The sequence below is a fragment of the Oncorhynchus kisutch genome, linkage group LG10, assembly GCF_002021735.2.
Source record: "Oncorhynchus kisutch isolate 150728-3 linkage group LG10, Okis_V2, whole genome shotgun sequence".
Lineage (NCBI taxonomy): Eukaryota > Metazoa > Chordata > Actinopteri > Salmoniformes > Salmonidae > Oncorhynchus > Oncorhynchus kisutch.
In genome coordinates, this window is record NC_034183.2 from 46,900,148 (window position 1) to 46,921,764 (window position 21,617).

Genomic DNA, 21,617 nt, shown 5'->3' on the forward strand with positions numbered 1-21,617 from the left:
TCAATTAGTATGTGCTGTCACCCTTATCTCCTGTGTCATTAAATATGGTTGACAGGCTTAAAGGGTTGGTCAACTCAATGTGTTCCTCAATCTGATTAACAGATTAAATTGGTGTGATTGTTCCTCCAAAGAGCAGTTCCTCCATAAAGTATAACAGATCAAACTTAAATAATGTACACATCTGATATTTTGTCTTGGGCATTCAGTCTTCTGTACATGCACAATAGACTTTAAAAGCTATAACAATTTTTGAAAGAATATAGCAATATATGCTTTTATACAGAGCGGTTTACAGTCGTGAGTGCATACATTTTCCATGGGAATCAAACCTACAACCTTGGCATTGCAAGGACCATGCTCTACCAACTGATCCACACAAGAACTACAAACATTTGGTATTTAATGAAGACAAGACCTCTTTTCACCATTCAGACTTTGATTTAATCTTAAATTTCAGCAAATAAATAATGCCTTCATGACAAAATATAATGCAAATAATACCTTTACAATGCAAAAGAGTCCCCTGGACCCCCATATTGGCACAATGAATTAAAGTAGATTTACTGTTCAGACAATAAACTGGTAAGAAATTCAAAAAACATATCAGTTAAATACTGCATCACATCAAGCAGCCAAGTTAGCTTATTTTCTTACAACAACTTCAAATTTGCACTGATAACAATGATAATCGTTGATAATCATAATAATATGATTCAGCAGAAGCGGTAAAATATACAATCATTGCGTGCTATAAGCGTGACAACATTCAGGTCCTCACCTTTTTCTCAATGTCATTCAACATCAAGTGGAAATACACTTCAAAAATGGCAAAGAACAATATGAAACGCTGGCTTTGTAATTTTACATTTTACTATGGCAACGAGAGTTGAAACATGAAGATACATTATGCAATGTCATATTTTGCCACTGAATTTTCTGTATATATGAGCCTCAATATTCCACCAAATATTTACATTCAATGTGTGTATGCATCTCGCTCTCTCTCTCTCTCTCTCTCTCTCTCTCTCTCTCTCTCTCTCTCTCTCTCTCTCTCTCCTCTCTCTCTCTCTCTCTCTCTCTCTCTCTCTCTCTCTCTCTCTCTCGGTGTGTGTGTATACTGTGTGCAACTGAGCATGAGAGAGTATGTGTCTGCTTTCCTGTCTTTCCCTTTTCATTATTTACCTCATAAATATATCTCTGCACTCCCCCTTTCTCCCTCTCTGGCTCTCCCTCTTTATGTCTCTCCTTCCATATTATCCACCACTTAACCTCTGTAAGGCACCAATCCTAATTTTAGACAAAAAGTTGGACTGTGGAAAACAGCACACCACTGGGAGACATCGCTGCACACTATGAACAGATGAAGACAAGGGCCTAGATTCAATCTTGGGCCATGGAAAATCCATGTTAAAGTGCGATTGACATTTAAAGGTAATTTCCAATTGAACCGACATATGCAGCATTTACCGTGAATGCCGTCTCCACTAGCGCTGGAACATTGCCTTTAAAATATGCTTAGCGGCTTGAACACGATCGGATTTAATCTGGCCCAAGGAGACGCAAACCTACAATCACTGACAGAAAGAGTGACTGGGAAATTAGAGAGACACACAAAAGAAAAGTGAGGTGTAAAGACACAAACTCAAAGATAAAGAGAGAGAATGAAAGAGAGAGGCAGGGAAGAGGAAATAACGAGATGGGAGATGAGGGGAGTGAAAGAAGTCATCTGAAAGAAAAAGAAAGTTGTTCCTCTTCCTCCAGATCTCTCTATCTGTGGGTTTTAATTCTTCTGAAGACGTTTCTTCTTCAAATGGACACCTCATACTCCCGTGTGTCCTAGGAACCAGGTAGCAATACAACAGACCCAAATAACAATTAATTTGAAGAAGAAAATAGTTGGTTTTAAATGCTACAGCAAAATATCCTCAGCAGTTTAGGACATGCAACCTCCAGGATTCATAAGCAATGGACTAGAGTATTCACTTCTCGTTAAACTACAGTCAATAGCATTTCAACTTCCAGACAAATAAAAAGTAAATATATTTTCCTAAATACTAGCCAAAAGGTGAAAAGTTGAAAAAAGAATTGTCAATTTATTAAAGTTGATACAATATACCTGTACATGAGCTCTACATTAAACTCTAGCTTAGTGACATAGAACAATTTTACTTGGTGGTTTAGTTATACCAATAACCTGGGTTTGATTCCCAGTTGGTTACACAGACAGGGCTATCCATGATAAAAAAATAATGACAGGCTAATGCAGGTTTTCAAGTTAATTTGGATGGGGGGATTTTTAGCCTATCAGTTTAATTGAGTTGTAGACAATAGAACATCACACATTAGAGTGTTTGAACGTGTCATGCGGCTGCATGACTTGTCGGGTATAAAGTTGGGTGTGGTTTCGTTGCATCCATTGGCAGAGTCTGTGATAGGGTAACGCAAGGAACCACTTGTAGATTTGACAGCTCTAATGGAGTTCCACCTCAGAGACTTCCAAAACAACTGCTATGCTGGCTAGCGCGGATCTGATAGAATCTACCCCCAAAGTGAGAGCGCTTGAGCAATACTTACACATTAGGCAAAAATAGAGAAAATACTCACCCCTGCCTCGTATAGAGGGTTGTTGAAGTCAGACTCCACAGTAATTGGGCTGTATGAGTGGGTGTGAGAGAGAGACTTCCAGAAAAGTGGCTTCCACTGCAGTCTACATACACTGAGGGAGAGGGAAATAAATGTTAAAGGGAGAGAATAAAGCATACAGTCAACTTCTGATATCTGATCTATGCAATGGCTCAGTACCATGCCAATATTTGGTGAAAGTAAGAAGAATGCATTTGAATTGTGACTGCTGAACTGCGCAGTACGTACTTTGTGTAATACATGTAGATTCCACCAATCAGAAGGATGACCAGGATGATTGGCAGGATGATTGCCAAGGCAATGTTCTCACTTAGCATCTGGTGGGAGGGCTCCAATGACTGGGATACTAGGGAAATAATAAAAAATAATAAATGAAAGAAGAAGTTAAATCAAGACGATTAAAGGGGAATTCCACCAAATGTCAACCTCATTTTCATTATTTCCAGCACTATCCCACTGAGTACACCACATAATTTCAACGTGGGCAATAGGGTAATATTTGGTTGAGACATTGATCAATGAGATTACAACCTATATTCACCCACTCAAAAAGACAGCCAAAAGTTTGTAGAATTCCCAATGTGTTCCCATGATTGAGCCGGAATCTGCAGCATTTACCGTGAAGCTGATCTCCATGAACGCAGGAACATTGACCTTAAAATCCACATTTTCCACAACCCGTGATCAGATTGAATCCCTGCATTATTCTTCAACATTGATTTTTGGTTGAGATGGAGACGTAAATCCAACATAACAAGTATTAACTTGTTGGTAAACTGGATTTAAAAATATCTCATAGTGGAGATAAAGTGAAGATATGACATTGTTTCAAAACTACAAATTCATCATACAAGGTTTGTCTATGTTGAAAATTGGTTACCATGACGTTTCAATGCTCTGTCGTTAGAGATAAGAAGAAATTTCATGACATCATCAAGTTGCATTAAAAACTTTTAAAAAGTAAAAACAAAATACAAATAAAAAACCTACTATGAGTTTCTAGCCAGGGGGAGGCATTTTCCTTCTCCCTGTGTCACCATGAATCTCATAGTCTTTGTAAGGAACAGGAGAATGAATATGAGGTTGAAAAGTGTCGAAATTCCCCTAAAGAAGATGTAGAGGGAGACGAAAAATCACCTTCTAATTTATGATCATCCAACAGCTCCTCGTATGCCACTGATAGATAGAGAAATGCAGATTGTTATTATTATTATAAGATCATCATTCCTCATTCACTCTTTACCATATGTTCAAGTGTTTCAATTCTCATGCAGAATTTCTTGAAACCCCTCTAACCCCTCATCCTCATTTCCAGCAGTCCAATGTAGATTGTCACCTTTGCAGAAGGGTGGTGGACTGTTCCATTGAGATGGGTGGCCCGGGACACAGTTGATAATAACCTCCCCAATGAGTTCATAGCCCTCATAGCAGAAAAAACGTAGCGCCTCTCCTGCCTGGTAGCTATGCTTGTACAATGTCTGGTAACCATTGTCTGGCACACCTGGGTTTGGGCATGGGTCATACTTCACTGTTTTGGGAAAGGAAATAAAGATAGAGAGAGAGAGAGAGAAAAAGAGCAATGCCTTCAGAAAGTATTAACAGCCCCTTTTCCACATTTTGTTGTATAATTTAAAATGGATTAAACTGAGATTATTTTTTCCCTGGCCTACACACAATACCGGATAATGTGAAAGGAGAATTATATTTTTCGAAATGTTTACAAATGAATTTCAAATGAAAAGCTAAAATGTATTGAGTCAATAAGTATTCAACCCCTTTGTTATGGCAAGCCTAAATAAATTCAGGAGTAAAAATGTGCTTAACAAGTCACATAAATTGCATGGACTCACTCTGTGTGCAATAAACGTTTTTAACATGATTTTTTCAATGACTACCTTGTCTCTGTACCCCACACATACAACTATCTGTAAGGTCACTCAAGCGAGCAGTGATTTTCAAACACAGATTGAACACAAAGATCTATTGGTAGATGGGTAAAAAATGTAAAAGCAGACATTGAATATTACTTTGAGCAAGGTTAAGTTATAAATTACACTTTGGATGGTGTATCAATACACCTAGTCACTACAAAGATACAGGCGTCCTTCCTAACTCACTTGTTGGAGAGGAAGGAAACCGCTCAGAGATTTCAACATGAGGCCGAAGGTGACTTTAAAACAGACACTGGGAGATGAATACACATTTCAGCAGGACAATAACCTAAAACACAAGGCCAAATCTACACTGGAGTTGATTACCAAGACAGTGAATGTTCCTGAGTGGCCGAGTTAAATCTGCTTGAAAATCTATGGCAAGACCTGAAAATAGTTGTCGAATATTGATCAACAACCAATTTGACTGAGCTTGAAGAATTTTGAAAATAATAAATGGGCAAATGTTGCACAGCCAAGGTGTGGAAAGCTTTTAGAGACTCACCCAGAAAGACTCAGCTGTAATCACTGCCAAAGCTGATTCAACTCAGGGGGTTGAATATTTATCTAATCCAGATACAATATATTAGTGTTTTATTTTCATATATATATATTTTTTTAAATTTATTTTTACAAATGTTAGAATTTTTCTTCCATTTTGACATTACAGTATTATGTGTTGGTCATTGACAAAAAAAGACAATTACATCTATTTTAATCCACCTTGTAACACAACAAAATGTTGAAAAATTCAAGGGGTGTGAATACTTTCTGAAGGCACTGTATAATCCCATAGGATTACAGTTTGATATCCATCTCAACACACAGACAAACACCCAGGGGAGTGACTCACAGACACATTTGGGGCTGCGGTCACTCCACTTGGGGGTGCCCGTATCCCGTCCATGGCAGGAGATCTGACCAGGGCCCTCCAGCTGGTAACCCTGGTTACAGGAGAAGCGCACCACCGTTCCAACAGCAAATCCAGACTCTGGGCGTACCGAACGTGCTCCATTCACCACCTCCCCCGGATCAGGACACTGCTGGACTGCGGACGATAAGGGTATAAAAGACATGATCTAATATTTGTATATATTGTTTTATCTACCCTGGTACTACAGATGAAACGGAGCTAAATGAGTGAACTCCGGCACACTTATTTTCTGATATGTAGATGATTGTCCACTGTCCCTGAATAAACCCATACAGAAAACAAATGCATTATAATATACACTGAGTATAAAAAACGTTAGGAACACCTGCTCTTTCCATGACCAGTTATGATCCCTTACTGATGTCACCAGTTAAAACATTGGAGACATGGATTGTGTACATGTGCCATTCAGAGGGTGAATGTGCAAGACAAAAGATTTAAGTGCCTTTGAACGGGGTATCAACTAGACGCACCGGTTTGAGTGTACCAAGAACTTCAACGCTGCGTGGAATAATTGTCCTCCACCCAAAGGACATCCAGCCAACTTGACACAACAGTGGGAAGCACAGGAGGTTGGTGGCACCTTAATTGGGGAGGGCGGACTTGTGGTAACGGCTGAAGCGGAATGAGTGGAGTGGTATCAAATACATCAAACACATGGTTTTGACGTTATTCCATTTGCTCCATTCCAGACATTATTATGAGCCGTCCTCCCCTCAGCAGCCTCCTGTGGTGGGAAGCATTGGGGTCAACATGGGCCAGCATCCCTGTGGAATGCTTTCGACACCTTGTAGAGTCCATGCCCCGACGAACTGATGCTCTTCTGAGGGCAAAAAGGGGTGCAACTCAATATTAGGAAGGTGTTCCTAATGTCTTGTACACTCAGTGTATGTACATACAGTTAATGTATATATTTATATATTTACAAATACTGTATTTCCAGAATATATTTATGAAAAATATAGCTTGAGCAAATCATAACATAAAAAATAATATGTTAATTAAATATATTTTGGTGACACATGTATCATGCTGAATTGTAATGTTGAGTCTATTGTCCTCTGGTACCTTGGCATTACGTTCCCAAAGTGGGGTTTGCATGCAAAAGTTGAAAATAAATTCTGCAGCTATTGAGGCAACCTGCCACTTATGAACCATAGTACGATTAGCTTTGCTTATTTTGAAAAGAGACACATGAAACTCCTGTTGTGACTTTACTTGTATTAATCTGATGACTGTTATTTATTTCATCCACTGACTATGTTTATGTCACGCCCTGGTCTTAGTATTTTGTGTTTTCTTTATTATTTTGGTCAGGCCAGGGTGTGACATGGGTTTATTATGTGGTGTGTTTTTTCTTGTTTTTTTGTAGGTATTGGGATTGTGGTATAGTGGGGTTATCTAGAAAAGTCTATGGTTGCCTGAAATGGTTCTCAATCAGAGGCAGGTGTTTATCGTTGTCTCTGATTGGGAACCATATTTAGGCAGCCATATTCTTTGAGTGTTTCGTGGGTGATTGTTCCTGTCTCAGTGTTTGTTTGCACCAGAGAAGGCTGTTCAGGTTTTCACGTTACTGTTTTTGTATTGTTCGTGTATCATCTTCATTAAAGATGTATCGAATTAACCACGCTGCATTTTGGTCCTCTTCACCGCAAGAAAACCGTAACAGTTTAATTGTTACTCGATTAAATTAATCATGTAACAACTAACTCATTAGGAATTTGGGGCACCACAGAAGAGGTTGTTTAAAGAGTTACCATTTCCAGAATTAAACTCTATAAGATATATATCTATTACATCGATAAACAGTAATCTTATTAATCATTACCTCTTATCATATCATCATTCTGAACAGTCGTAACCTTGGATCTGCAAAAAACCCAACCTTACTCATGAGCCCTCTCCTTTACTCCCTGTTCACCCACGACTGCGTGGCCATGCACGCCTCCAACTCAATCATCAAGTTTGCAGACGACACTACAGTGGTAGGCTTGATTACGGCCTACATGGAGGAAGTGAGGGCCCTGGTGTCAGGAAAATAACCTCACACTCAACGTCAACAAAACTAAGGAGCTGATTGTGGACTTCAGGAAACAGCAGAGGGAACACCCCCCTATCCACATCGATGGAACAGTAGTGGAGAGGGTAGTAAGTTTTAAGTTCCTCGGCGTACACATCACAGACAAACTGAATTGGTCCACCCACACAGACAGCATCGTGAAGAAGGCACAGCAGCGCCTCTTCAACCTCAGTAGGCTGAAGAAATTCGGCTTGTCACCAAAAGCACTCACAAACTTCTACAGATGCACAATCGAGAGCATCCTGTCGGGCTGTATCACCGCCTGGTACGGCAACTGCTCCGCTCACATCCGTAAGGCTCTCCAGAGGGTAGTGAGGTCTGCACAACACATCACCGGGGGCAAACTACCTGCCCTCCAGGACACCTACACCCCCCGATGTCACAGGAAGGCCATAAAGATCATCAAGGACAACAACCACCCGAGCCACTGCCTGTTCACCCCGCTATCATCCAGAAGGCGAGGTCAGTACAGGTGCATCAAAGCAGGGACCGAGAGACTGAAAAACAGCTTCTATCTCAAGGCCATCAGACTGTTAAACAGCCACCACTAACATTGAGTGGCTGCTGCCAACACACTGACTCAACTCCAGCCACTTTAATAATGGGAATGGATGGGAATTGATGTAAAATATATCACTAGCCACTTTAAACAATGCTACTTAATATAATGTTTACATACCCTACATTATTCATCTCATATGTCTACGTATATACTGTACTCTATATCATCTACTGCATCTTTATGTAATACATGTATCACTAGCCACTTTAAACTATGCCACTTTGTTTACATACTCATCTCATATGTATATACTGTACTCGAAACCATCTACTGCATCTTGCCTATGCCGCTCTGTACCATCACTCATTCATATATCTTTATGTACATATTCTTTATCCCTTTACACTTGTGTGTATAAGGTAGTAGTTTTGGAATTGTTAGTTAGATTACTTGTTGGTTATTACTGCATTGTCGGGACTAGAAGCACAAGCATTTCGCTACACTTGCATTAACATCTGCTAACCATGTGTATGTGACAAATCAAATTTGATTTTTAACAGGACAGCCCTCACGTTCATTTTATCATCAACTTCTCTCAGCCAATCATCAGTCATTTGTGTAAGTGCTGTGCTTGTTGAGTGTCCTTCCCTATAAGCATGCTGACATTATCTTGTCAATTTGTTTCCTGTAAAATAGCATTTTTGGGCCTATCACAAGGGGGAGTTAGAACACGGATCTATTTGTAGTCTAAATGGTGGCACAAATTTACTATATTTTCGTAAAGTAATGGAGGTGTGAATGTCCGAGGAAGAAGGCTGCAGAAAGAAGGCTGCAGCTCGAAAATGAGGGAGCACTGGGAGAAAAAAGCCTGGCAGGTTCCGGAATCTTCAGCGTGGCGCTCTGGTGGAGGTAAGTGGGGTTCTCGGCACACTGGCGTAGGCTGGGAGATTACGGGTGTGACGGAATTGCTCCCGCAATGTATTGTACGCCTGATCATTGCGTTCTGCCAGGGTATGGAGTCCCTCCATAAGATATTGAAGTAACTCTTCGTGTCTTCCAATAGTGGCTTCTTCCAGGGAGACAGCATTGGGGAGCGGGTCTGAGTCTGCTGGGTCAGTCATGGCCAGTTCGTATTATCACGATTTTAGGGAAGTCCCAGATGCAGACAGTGTCGAAGTAACAAAAGTTTATTACTAGAACAGGGGGCACACAAAACGACAGATTAAGGGCAGGCAAAGGTCAGTAATCCAGATAAGAGGCCAAAAGGTACAGAACCGCAGGCAGGCTCAGGGTCAGGGCTTGCAGAATGGTCAAAACCGGGAAAACTAGTAAACAGGAACTAGAAACACACAGGAGCAAGGGGAAAACCGCTGGTAGGCTTGACGAACAAAATGAACTGGCAACAGGCAAACAGAGGACACAGGTATAAATGCACTAGGGATAATGGGGAAGATGGGCGACACCTGGAGGGGGGTAGAGACAAGCACAAAGACAATTGCAACAGATCAGGGTGTGACAAGTACAGCCACTATTTAAAAAAGTCAAATGCATTCGTGAATTCAATCGCTTAACATGCTGACCAGACCGGACACGTCGCGTGCGTGAGCGCCGCAAAATAAATTTAGAAATCCATGTTATTCAATTACTGCACCCACACTGCTCGCGTGCACCAATGAGTGTCTGCGTTGCCAAGAACTAAAATATAAGTCATTCCTATTTCTGACGCAGATCACACTGAAAGTCCTGCCTCTCCCATCTCCTCATTGGTTTATAGAAGCAGGTACCCATGTGCCATCTCCTCATTGGTTATACCCATGTGAGCGATTGAAAGACAAAATGTTTTGCCGGTCGTGGTAAACGTGTAAGTTAGATGCCAATCACCATATAAGTTCAAAAATGAAAAAGCCTGGAAAGAGGAGCGATGACTAGAAACGATTCGGCTAGCTAATTAACGTTAGTTAGCAAGTGCAAGCTAACTAGCTAAATTGCCATACATGTTTAATTGTTTTCGACCTGTCCCCAAATTAATGTCATTGGTTCAGAGTTTGTTTTGATATTTTAACCTGCGTGTCGTGATCACGTTTGGTGTGGGGGGGGCAAAATAAATTAATGCACGATAGCGCAGCCGGTTTGGGTTCCGTGTTAGCCGACATGTTGCGGTTTATTCATTGAGACTTTAACGGTATTAATGGATGTTTGCGAGGCATATCACTTCTTCCATCTCTTTGCATAGCCCACCAAATGCACTGTTTTCTAACCACATCTGGATTGATCCATAACGAATTATTATGGGAATAAATATCCCTGAATGACAGAAATATTGGAATAAACTAGGCTAAGGAAGGCAACGAATTGTTGCTTACTGAAACACCCAAAGTCATGCAATTGTTATAATAGGATTTGAAGTAATATCCTATCTGTGTGTGGTCAACTACTTTAGCACCGATCGTTGAAGTTGGAGACTTTTATCTCTCTCACCAACTTTAAACATCTGCTATCTGAGCGCTAACAGATCACTGCAGCTGTACATAGTCCATCGGTAAATAGCCCACCCAATTTACCTACCTCATCCCCATACTGTTTTTATTTATTTACTTTTCTGCTCTTTTGCACACCAGTATCTCTACTTGCACATGACCATCTGACCATTTATCACTCCAGTGTTAATCTGCTAAATTGTAATTATTCGCCTACCTCCTCATGCCGTTTGCACACAGTGTATATAGACAATTTTTTCCCCCTACTGTATTATTGGCTTGTTTATTGTTTACTCCATGTGTAACTCTGTGTTGTTGTCTGTTCACACTGCTATGCCTTATCTTGGCCAGGTCGCAGTTGTAAATGAGAACCTGTTCTCAACTAGCCTACCTGGTTAAATAAAGGTGAAATAAACAAATAAAATAAATCAAAAACAGTCAAATGCTGTTCATTTATTGTTTAATTATTTGGTTTTATAACTAAAATGCTTGACTGTATTTTAAGACTTGGATGACTTGCATGCTGTGTGATGACATGCATAAATTAATGAATGATTGATATACTGTATATTGAAGTAGGCCATTATGCCAATAAATAAGTTAAGCAAAAACAGCTACAGTAAACAGGACGTAGGCCTAGAGCTCCATGCTATTTCAATAACTTCGCTTCTCAACAATGCCCTCTGGTGGTCAAACTAGCATTAATGACAACAATGGCTGACAGTAAAATATTATGACTTCATGCACTTTAATGTGCCATACATTTATGCAGCACTCTGCAAGCTGTGCTGTAGTATGACGCAACTTTTAAAGGAAGAACCACTGTACTATTGCCCAACAACAGAGTTTTTTTGTTATCGATGTTCAATGTCTACTATGATGGTAAAAGTCTCTTGATTTTGTGCAACAGCACGAGAAATGCAGGTCTGCTGAACTGCTAATAAGTGATGTGTTTCAAGGCTGCTAGTGGTTAGCAGGACTATGCTAAAAGCCTACACACCGTATAAGTGATACATTTTTTGCTGATACAGAATAAAGAAATCACAGGATATGGTCAGATAATAAGTTGGTTTTATTCAGTGCCAATGAGGACTCGGTATGATATGGGTCTTTACCATCTTATGTGGACAGTGGCTCACTCCTGCTGTGTATTCACTCGTGTGTTATTCTTTTGACATCACTTTTCCAACATGACATGTCAAATTCGGGTTAAATGTAAATTTCTCCCAAAATACAAATGTAAAGTGATATGTCATATTGGGACTTTTAATTGGAAACATGATCAGAATGTTTACCAGCAACCTATTTCTAAAATCTTCACTTTCAGTGTCTGAAAGGACCTATGGCTCTATTCAATTTAGCCAACATCTGCATAGTGGTTGTTTGGGTGGCGTCGGAGGTGGAACTGTGTTAGAGCTGTCAAATCTCCAAACGTCTCCTGGCCGTATACCTAACGCAGACATTGCCATTGGCTGCTCAGAGTCGCATTAAGAGTAATCCCATATAGCCTTGCTTAGAAGTTCGAACACTGGAATAATATATCATATTCTCATGATTTCGTTTAATGATTTTTAATTTGAGTGTCTTTATTTCTATGTAGCCTACACTTTCTCTTTCTGAACTTCGAACGTGAGTGGGACAGGTCTGGCTTCATGACAATTATCAAGTGCAGCTGCTCACCAATTTGAAAACGCCAATGCAGTTCCACCTCCAACACCACCAAAACAGCTATTGCGGATGTCGGCTATCGCCAGTAAATGCTAGATCTGATTGAATCTAAGCCTTACTCAACCTCTAAGATGTATGCTCAGTCGGTGATCTGCAACGGAGCAAAATGTATGCTCTCAAACACATCCGAAGGGTTGTTGGAAGTTCGGGTTGTGTTCCCCTGCTCAGGTGTTGCGTTGCATCAACCAATTGTTGCATACCACATTGACTGTGCCGTCGGGCACCAGATTGCTATAATATATGATCTGGCATGAGTCAGCAATGTTGTCGGGCAGGAACGCACTTTAGCTCACCTTTGATGCAGGTGGGTGGGCTGTTGCTCCAGGAAAGATCCCATTGGCAAGTGATGATGTCAGAGCCACTGATGTCATACCCCGGCTGGCACTGATAGGTCAACACACTTCCCCTCACAGGAGAGGTGTGGGAGGAGCTAATCCAACCAAATTCGATTTGAGGGAGGGCAGGGCAGGTGTCATTAGGCTCTACCTCTGGATGTGAAAGAAGTTGATGTCATTAGATGTAGGATAAACCAAGTGCTTGTTCAGAACATTCAGATTGAAAAATAATCGTGTAGAACACACAATTGAGGTAGAATACGTAAATCGTCTTGTCTGTTCATATTATATCTACAAAGTTATTAACATATTGCCTCACTGAATACACGCCTGGAAAATGTAAATATTGTATTTGTGTGATGTTATGTATGGGCAATCATATCATGTCCTTTATGTGAATGTAATGTCCTGTATGTAAAAGTCCTGTATGTGTACGTACCACGGTAGTGAATAAGGAACCCCTGGCTGAGAATAAAGGAGGAATCGTCAGGGTCACTCTGGAACTGAATAGTGACCTCAGAACCACCTGACACGACCTGGAAACGCTCTCGTGACCCCAGGTACTGGCCAATCACATGGGACATGAGGTCGTGACCATCGAATATGGTGAGAACGTCATTGTGGCGGATATTCAAACTTTGAGGGAGACAAAATACATGAAGAGAGGAAAAAAACTTTCACAATGTCACTTCAAATGGAATCATAAAATATATATTCTCACAATCATTGTCATTTCTAATCCTTACAATAAAAACGTCACTGGAAGCATCACATTTTCTAAATGTATGTCAGTCACAGTTGAAAGGCACACATTATAATCAATGAGACTCGCTACACCAGCCACGGAAGCAGCATCAGTGAAGCGACGAAATGCAAGGTTCACATTGTTCAACCTTTGTTTTATGCTTTAAGTATATTCCTTTCAAAACATGCACAAACATACTTATTTTGAGTTCTATCTCCATCATATACCTCTGGTGTAGTGCTAAAAAAACAACTATGCAAAGAGAGCGCCCATGTTATGCAATGAGGTTTCAGAGGCAAAAGAGGCATGGGAAAATTCAAGGAGAACAATTCCCTCTCCCAAATGCTCCAACCACAGCTTAAAGCCTTTTGGGTGTTGGAGAGGCAAAACTCACATCTGGATGTCCAGTTCGATGCGCTTCTCCTCATTACCATGGATCTGCCACACACAGTCCTGCCCCTTGGAGTAGCTCTGTGGCCAATCAGGGGACAGAACAGTGCTGGAGGGATCAGTCAACTCTCCCCCACACAAAGCTGAGAGAGAGAGTGGGAGTTAGGGGCGGAAGATAGAAAGCAAGATAGGGAAGGGGGGGTGAAAAGGTTATTATAACATTAACTGTATTATTATCTTTTTTTGTTGTTTAGTGAATGAAAGGGGCTTTACAAACACATTATCATAATGAAATGGTAGTATTCAATAGTATTACCTTTACACACAGGCTCACTCTCATTCCAGTGTGGATCGCTTGGGTCCACACACTCAATGACCCCGGAGCCCTGCTCCATGACAAAGCCTGGGGAGCAGGAGAAGATGACTGTGGTGCCCAACGGAAAGGTAATGTCACTGCTGCTGAAATTACCATGGGGCAAGTAGGGCTCATAACAGTGTTCCCCGTCAAAGGCTGAGAGAAAGCGAGAGAGAACGAGAGAGAGAGATAAAATAGTGTGCACGTGTGAATATAAGGAGAGAAAGAGAGAGAAGTAGGATAAAGCATAATATAAGATTAACTAAAGTAGGGCTGACCCCATTTAGTTGACTGGTCGATTGTTTGGTCTATCGACTGTTGGTCGGCCGAGATTTCTTTTTTTATGGTGCACAAGACACCTGTTTGATTCCCGCCTGTATCATTGGACTAATCCATTGCGGAGGCCACGGCAATGGCACAGTCCATTACTCTAAGACATGTGATACGGAAATTGTATTTGTGGTTATATTATGTAAAAAAGAATAGTGTAAAAAATAATAAAGCAGATATGTGCATAATAGCAAAAAGAACAATGCGGCAGAGGCAGCAGCAGCAGAGACGAGCGAATAGGCCTTGCCCTATTCAGAATGGGGTGGTCGGGTAATGTAATTATGTGCACAAGCACAAAACACCATATCTGTCATTTTTGTCCCATCCGAATCTGCCATGTCAGTAACTTGTACATGGCAGGAGAGTCATTTCAGCCAGAATAACCAACTGCTTTTTGGCAAACTCCAGTGTCCTCTGATAATACCAGTCCCTGTGTTTTGAGAGAAATATCTGAGTTTGACAGGTGTTGTTCACGGTTTGAGCAAGAAAACAATGACTGATTCAATAAATTGAATGAAGTGCCTAGTATTACCATCAAGAAGTATTCAGACCCCTTGACTTTTTCCACATTTTGTTATGTTACACCTTTATTCTAAAATTTATTAAAACATTTTATCCCCCCTCTACACACAATACCCCATAATGACTAAGTAAAAACATTTTTTTTGTGCAAATGTATATTTAAAAAAAAAGGGAAATATTACATTTACATAAGTATTCAGACCCTTTCCTCAGTACTTTGTTGAAGCACCTTTGGCAGCAATTACAGCCTTGAGTCTTCTTGGGTATAATGCCACAAGATGACCTGTATTTGGGGAGTTTCTCCCATTCTTCTCTGTAGATCCTCACCAGCTCTGTCAGGGTGGATGGGGAGTGACGCTACACAGCTATTTTCTCTCCAGAGATGTTCGATTGGGTTCAAGTCCGGGCTCTCTCAAGGACATTCAGAGACTTGTCCCGAAGCCTTGTCTTGGCTGTGGGATTGGGGTTGTTGTCCTCTTGGAAGGTAAACCTTTGCACCAGTCTGAGGCCCTGAGCACTCTGGAGCAGGTTTTCATCAAGGATCTCTCTGTACTTTGCTCTACTCATCTTTTCCTCAACCCTGCCTAGTATCCCAGTCCCTGCCACTGAAAAACAATAAAACAGCATGATGCTGCCACCACCATGATTCACCGCAGGGATGGTGCCAGGTTTCAGGCCAAAAAGTTTAAGCTTGTTTCTCATAGTCTGAGAGTCCTTTAGGTGCCATTTGGCAAACACCAAGCGGCCTTTTACTGAGGAGTGCCTTCTGTCTTATCACTCTACAATAAAGGCTTGATTGGTGGAGTGCTGCAGAGATGGAAGGTTCTCCCATCTCCACAGAGGAACTCTGGAGCTCTGTCAGAGTGACCATTGGTTCTTGGTTACCTCCCTGACCAAGGCCCTTCTCCCTGATTGCTCAGTTTGGCTGGGTGGCCAGCTCTAGGAAAAGTCTTGGTGGTTCCAAACTTCTTCCATTTAATAATGATGGAGGCCACTGTGTTCTTGGGGAACTTCAATGCTGCAGAAATGTTTTGGTACCCTTTTGGTACCCGTTTTGGTACCCAGATAAGTGCCTCGACACAATCCTGTCTCAGAGCTCTACGGACAATTCCTTCGGACTCATGGCTTGGTTTTTGCTCTGTCATGCACTGTTAACTGTGAGACCTTATATAGACAGGTGTGTGCCTTTCCAAATCATGTCCAATCAATTGAATTTACTTCAGGTCGATTCCAATCAAGCTGTAGAAACATCTCAAGGATGATCAATGGAAACAGGTAGCATGTGATGTGAAATTCAAGTCTCATAGTAAAGGGTCTGAAAACGTATGTAAATAAGGTATTTCGTTTTTTAAAACATAAATCAGCAAAAATGTCTAAACACCTGTTTTTGCTTTGTCCTCATGGGGTATTGTGTGTAGAGTGATGAGGAAAAAAAATATTGTATCCATTTTAAAATAAGGAAAAAGAAAAGGAGTCCGAATAGTTTCCGAATGCACTGTGTGAAGGGCCTACATGCATCAACTTTCAATGAATGCTTTTGTTCATATGCAACAGTCCCAACTGTTGCATAAGGTGTATTTTTACCTGCATTTTAAATCTGTTTGCTGTGGAATAGAGTTCCATGTAGTCATGGCTCTATGTAGTACTGTGCGCCTCTCATAGTCTGTTCTGGACTTGGGGACTGTGAAGAGACCGGTGGTGGCATGTCTCGTGGGGTATACATGGGTGTCTGAGCTGTGTGCTAGTATTTTAAACAGACAGCTCTGTACCTTCAGCACGTCAACACCTCTTAAAAAGCAATGAGGAAGTCATTCTCTCTTCCACTTTGAGCCATGAGAGATTGACATGCATGTCATTCATGTTAGCTCTCTGTGTACTTTTAAGGGCCAGCCTTGCTGCCCTGTTCTGAGCCAACTGCAATTTTCTCAAGTCTCTCTTTGTCATACCTGACCACACGACTGAACAGTAGTCCAGGTGCTTGTTTAATAGCCTAATGATTCCATGAGCACCAAGTCTCATGCAATGGCACAATGTCGGATAAAGCAGATCTGGCTGTTTTTAAAGGCTTTACAATTGTTTTTTCGTTAGAACAGACTGGCATTACTTAATTTTTTGGGTTGTTTACACTGTTCCAAACAGGCAGAAAAAATAATATTGTAATCTAACAGCATCTGTTTGTCACACATAATATGCACACAGCTCTTGCTCCTATACACTCCTTTTTCTTGATCTCCTTTTTATGGTTATTATTACCATTATTATTATGATCATCATTATAATAATAAGTCATGTCGTTATCATTAGTAGATCTGGTATAACCACCATTGAACTGTAGGCATTAGAGGGCGTCCTGTTTAGTCTTAATACCGTAACTACTTAACTACTTAGGCCAACATTTCAATATATAGGCTACTGAATCAATCATTAATTTGTTCATGCCATCACACTATGCGAGACATTTATGCTTTGAAATGCAATTAAGCATTTTAGTTTTATAATGAAATAACAAAGGGAGCTTTGAATAATTTGCCGACGCAACAAATAAACTGCAATTCAAGAATGCATGCAACAATTTTTTGTCTGCTGTAATAAAGGCTTTGTATGATTTATTTGTGTTTGAACAGACTCTCTGGTACAGTTATTTATTTAGTGTTGTTTACACAGTTCCAAATGGTCAGAAAAAAATTCATTTTTCATATTCATATTTCAATTTCATATTGTAATTTAACAGCAGCTGTTTGGCACACATAATACTCATACAACGCTTACTCTTATACCCTCCCTCCTCCAGTAGTTTCCACAGTCAAATGTCTTCCACAGATCTGACTTCCCCTCTCCCTCCTGAGCAACCAGTAAACATTCGCCCGTTTCACGTTTTTCACGTCTTTCTCATCCATTTTGCTGTCAACCTTACTGTGTTTGGAGTTTGTTATAACAAATGTATTGATGTGATTATGATAAGCTATAGGTCAGGCCCTATTGGTTATATGCATGCGATGAGAGCGAGACAATGTGCGCCAGTCACACAGGCACTTGCTGTCATGTTTTTAACACAGTCTGACCTTTGAGTCATTTGTGTGTCTTAATTATTTAATCAAACAGTATGCTTAAACCATCAGACAAGCTCAGTGCATATGTAGTTGGTTTTATTCAAGCACATATTGAAAAATATGTTTAAAAGTTTCGACCAATCGATTGGTCTTAAGGACAAGACGACTCTCGGTCAACCAAGATTTTATTTTGACGTGGACAGCCCTAAACTAAAGCAAGCAGCAGTGACTGTACTGCACAGTCAATTAACAATTAAGAGTGAGAAAGAGACAAGAGAAACTGTGTACTGATGCTGGGAGCATTTTAAGGTCTCACCTTCATAGCGCAGAGCTAGCAGTAGCGGGATGAAAGAGGAGTCGGCCGTGAGCTCCAGGTAGAGTATGAAGCCCTCACTCACGATGCCACGCTCTGGAACATCGTCCAGGTCTGAGTCAAAGAGCAGCGGAGCCATGGAGTTGTTTCCGCTTCGCACAATCAGCCTGACAAAGAGGGAGAATAAAGGATGGAGGGGAAGAAAGAAGAGTAGAGAGGCGGAAATCAAATCAAACTTAATTTGTCACATGCGCAGAATACAACAAGTGTAGACTTTACCGAGAAATGCTTACTTACAAGCCCTTAACCGACAGTGCTGTTCAAGAAGAGTTAAGAAAATATTTACCAAGTAGACTAAAATAAAAAGTAATAATAAAAAAGTAACACAATAAGAATAACAATAATGAGGTTATGTACAGGGGGACCGGTACCGATTCAGTGTGCAGGGGTACAGGTTATTTGAGGTCATTTGAACATGTAGGTGGGAGTGAAGTGACTATGGATAGATAATAAACAGCGAGTAGCAGCAGTGTACAAAAGGGAAGAGGAGGGTCAATGTAAATTGTCCGGTGGCGATTTTACTAATTGTTCAGCAGTCTTATGGCTTGGGTATAGAAACTGTTGAGGAGACTCTGGTCCTAGACTTGGCGCTCCGGTCCCGCTTGCCATGCGGTAGCAGAGAAAACAGTCTATAAATGGGGTGACTGGAGTCTCTGACAATTTTATAGGCTTTCCTCTGACACCGGCTATTATATAGGACCTGGATGGCAGAAAGCTTGGCCCCAGTGATGTACTGGGCCATTTGCACTACCCTCTTTAGAGCCTTACGGTCAGATGCCAAGCAGTTGCCATACTAGGCGGTGATGCAACCGGTCAGGATGCTTTTGATGGTGCAGCTGTAGAACCTTTTGAGGTTCTGGGGACCCATGCCAAATCTTTTCAGTCTCCTGAGGGGGAAAGGTGTTGTCTTGCCCTCTTCACAACTGTCTTGGTATGTTTGGACCATGATAGTTCCTTGGTGATGTGGACAGCAAGGAACTTGAAACTCTTGAACCCCCTCCACTACAGCCACGTCAATGGTAATGGGGGCCTGTTCTGCCCGCCTTTTCCTGTGGTCCACGATCAGCTCCTTTGTCTTTCTCACATTGAGGGAGAGGTTGTTGTCCTGGCACCACACTGCCAGTTCTCTGACCTCCTCCCTATAGGCCGTCTCATCGTTGTCGGTGATCAGGCCTACCACTGTTGTGTCATCAGCAAACTTAATGATGGTGTTGGAGTCGTGTTTGGCCACGCAGTTGTGGGTGAACAGGGAGTACAGGAGGGGACTAAGCACACACCACTGAGGTGCGCCAGTGTTAAGGAACAGCGTGGCAGATATGTTGTTGCCTACTCTTACCACCTTGGGGTGGCATGTCAGGAAGTCCATGATCCAGTTGCAGAGGGAGGTGTTTAGTCCCAGAGTCCTTAGCTTAGTGATGAGCTTCATGGGCATTACGGTGTTGAACGCTGAGCTGTAGTCAATGAACAGCCTTCTCACTTCAGTGTTGCTTGCCTTGAAGCGAGCATAAAAGGCACTTAGCTTGTCTGGTAGGCTCACATCACTGGGCAGCTCGCATCTGGGTTTCCCTTTGTAGTCCGAAATAGTTTTCAAGCCCTGTCACATCCGACAAGCATCAGAGCCGGTGTGGTAGGATTCAATCTTAATCCTGTATTGACGCTTTGCTTGCTTAATGGTTTGTCTAAGGGCATAGCGGGATTTCTTATAAGTGTCTGCATTAGTCTCCTGCTCCTTGAAAGTGGCAGCTCTAGGTTTTAGCTCAATGTGGATGTTGCCTGTAATCCATGGCTTCTGGTTGGGATATGTATGTACAGTCACTGTGGGGACGATGACTGAGGTGGTGTACTCCTCAATGCCATTGGATGAATCCCGGAACATATTCCAGTCTGTAATAGCAAAACAGTCCTGTAGTGTAGCATTCGCGCCATCTGACCACTTCCGTATTGAGCAAGTCACTGGTGCTTTAGTTTTTGCTTGTAAGCAGGAATCAGGAGCATAGATTTATGGTCAGATTTGCCAAATGGAGGGCGGGGGAGAGCTTTGTATGCAGGTGGGGAGAAAGGGGGTGCAGAGGGAGGAAGAATAGCGGGTAGGAAGGAAGGATGGTAGAAAGGAAGGAAAGATGAAAGGAAGGAAAGAAGGGAGAAAAGAAGAGTGAAGGGAGAGAGGTTATTCCGTCAAGACGTTTAACCATGGTATTTGATTTTATTATGGATTGTCATTAGCTGCTGCCAAGGCCGCTACTCTACTACCACATATCTACCACAGAAAATCCATGTGTACGCGTGTGTGTTGTGCGGATGTTATCATGTGTGTGTGTGAATGCATGTGTCTGTGCCTGTGTGAGTGTCTCTTCACAGTCCCCGCTGTTCCATAAGGTGTATATCTATCTGTTTTCAAATCAGATTTTACTGCTTGCATGAGTTACTTGATGTGGAATAGGGTTCCATGTGGTCATGGCTCTATGTAGTACTGAGCTCCTCCCATAGTCTCAAATAAAATTGTATTTGTCACATGCTTCAAATACGAGACTGAAACGCTTATTTACAAGCCCTAACCAACAATGCAGTTTAAAATGTATATATTATAATTTTTTGAACACCACCCCAAAAAATTATGAGAAGAAAAATAAATCAAAGTAACAAATAATTAATAGCAGCAGTAAAATAACAATAGCAAGGCTATATACTGGTGGTATCGGTACAGGGTCAATGTGCGGGGACACCGGTTAGTCGAGGTAATTGAGGTAATATGTACTTTATAGGTAGGGTTAGCGCATGGTCTATTTTCCTGAATATCCACCTGTCTGACCTACCCAAAGTAAACAGGCCTGTCAGGCTCAGAAGCTTGGATATGCATATAACTGGTAGAATTGGATAACAAACACTCTAAAGTTTCTAAAACTGTTAAAATAATGTCTGTGAGTATAACAGAACTGATATGGCAAGCAAATATCAGAGGAAAATCCATCCAGATTTTTTTGCAGTACCTATGGCTTCCACTAGATGTCAACAGTCTTTAAACAAGGTTTCTGGCTTAGTAGTTGTAGTGTATCCAAGGTGTCCCTCATTAGGAAAGTATTCTTGTGGCACGCTCTTAGTTATTTATCTTCCCTATTGAACATACTAATCTCTGTATTAAATATTATTGTTTATTTTGATATTAGAGTACCTGAGGATTAATTAGAAACATTGTTTGACTTGTTTGGACAAACATTACCAGTA

General features: G+C 41.2%; 1 protein-coding gene across 2 annotated transcripts in view; it reads right to left on the bottom strand.

The window, feature by feature from the left end:
- Positions 1-418: 418 nt before the first annotated feature.
- LOC109898250 (seizure protein 6 homolog) overlaps positions 419-21,617 on the bottom strand; it is an 80,939-nt gene continuing 59,740 nt past the window's right edge. For both annotated transcript variants that reach the window (XM_020493147.2, XM_020493146.2), the window contains exons 9-19: positions 18,339-18,502; positions 14,082-14,276; positions 13,770-13,908; positions 13,070-13,266; positions 12,589-12,783; positions 5,428-5,622; positions 3,980-4,171; positions 3,781-3,819; positions 2,872-2,989; positions 2,605-2,716; positions 419-1,836 (exon numbers count right to left, since the gene is read on the bottom strand). In XM_020493147.2, coding sequence (XP_020348736.1) covers positions 1,807-1,836; positions 2,605-2,716; positions 2,872-2,989; positions 3,781-3,819; positions 3,980-4,171; positions 5,428-5,622; positions 12,589-12,783; positions 13,070-13,266; positions 13,770-13,908; positions 14,082-14,276; positions 18,339-18,502 — 1,576 coding nt within the window. In that variant the 3' untranslated portion in view covers positions 419-1,806. The remainder of the gene's footprint in view (positions 1,837-2,604; positions 2,717-2,871; positions 2,990-3,780; positions 3,820-3,979; positions 4,172-5,427; positions 5,623-12,588; positions 12,784-13,069; positions 13,267-13,769; positions 13,909-14,081; positions 14,277-18,338; positions 18,503-21,617) is intronic.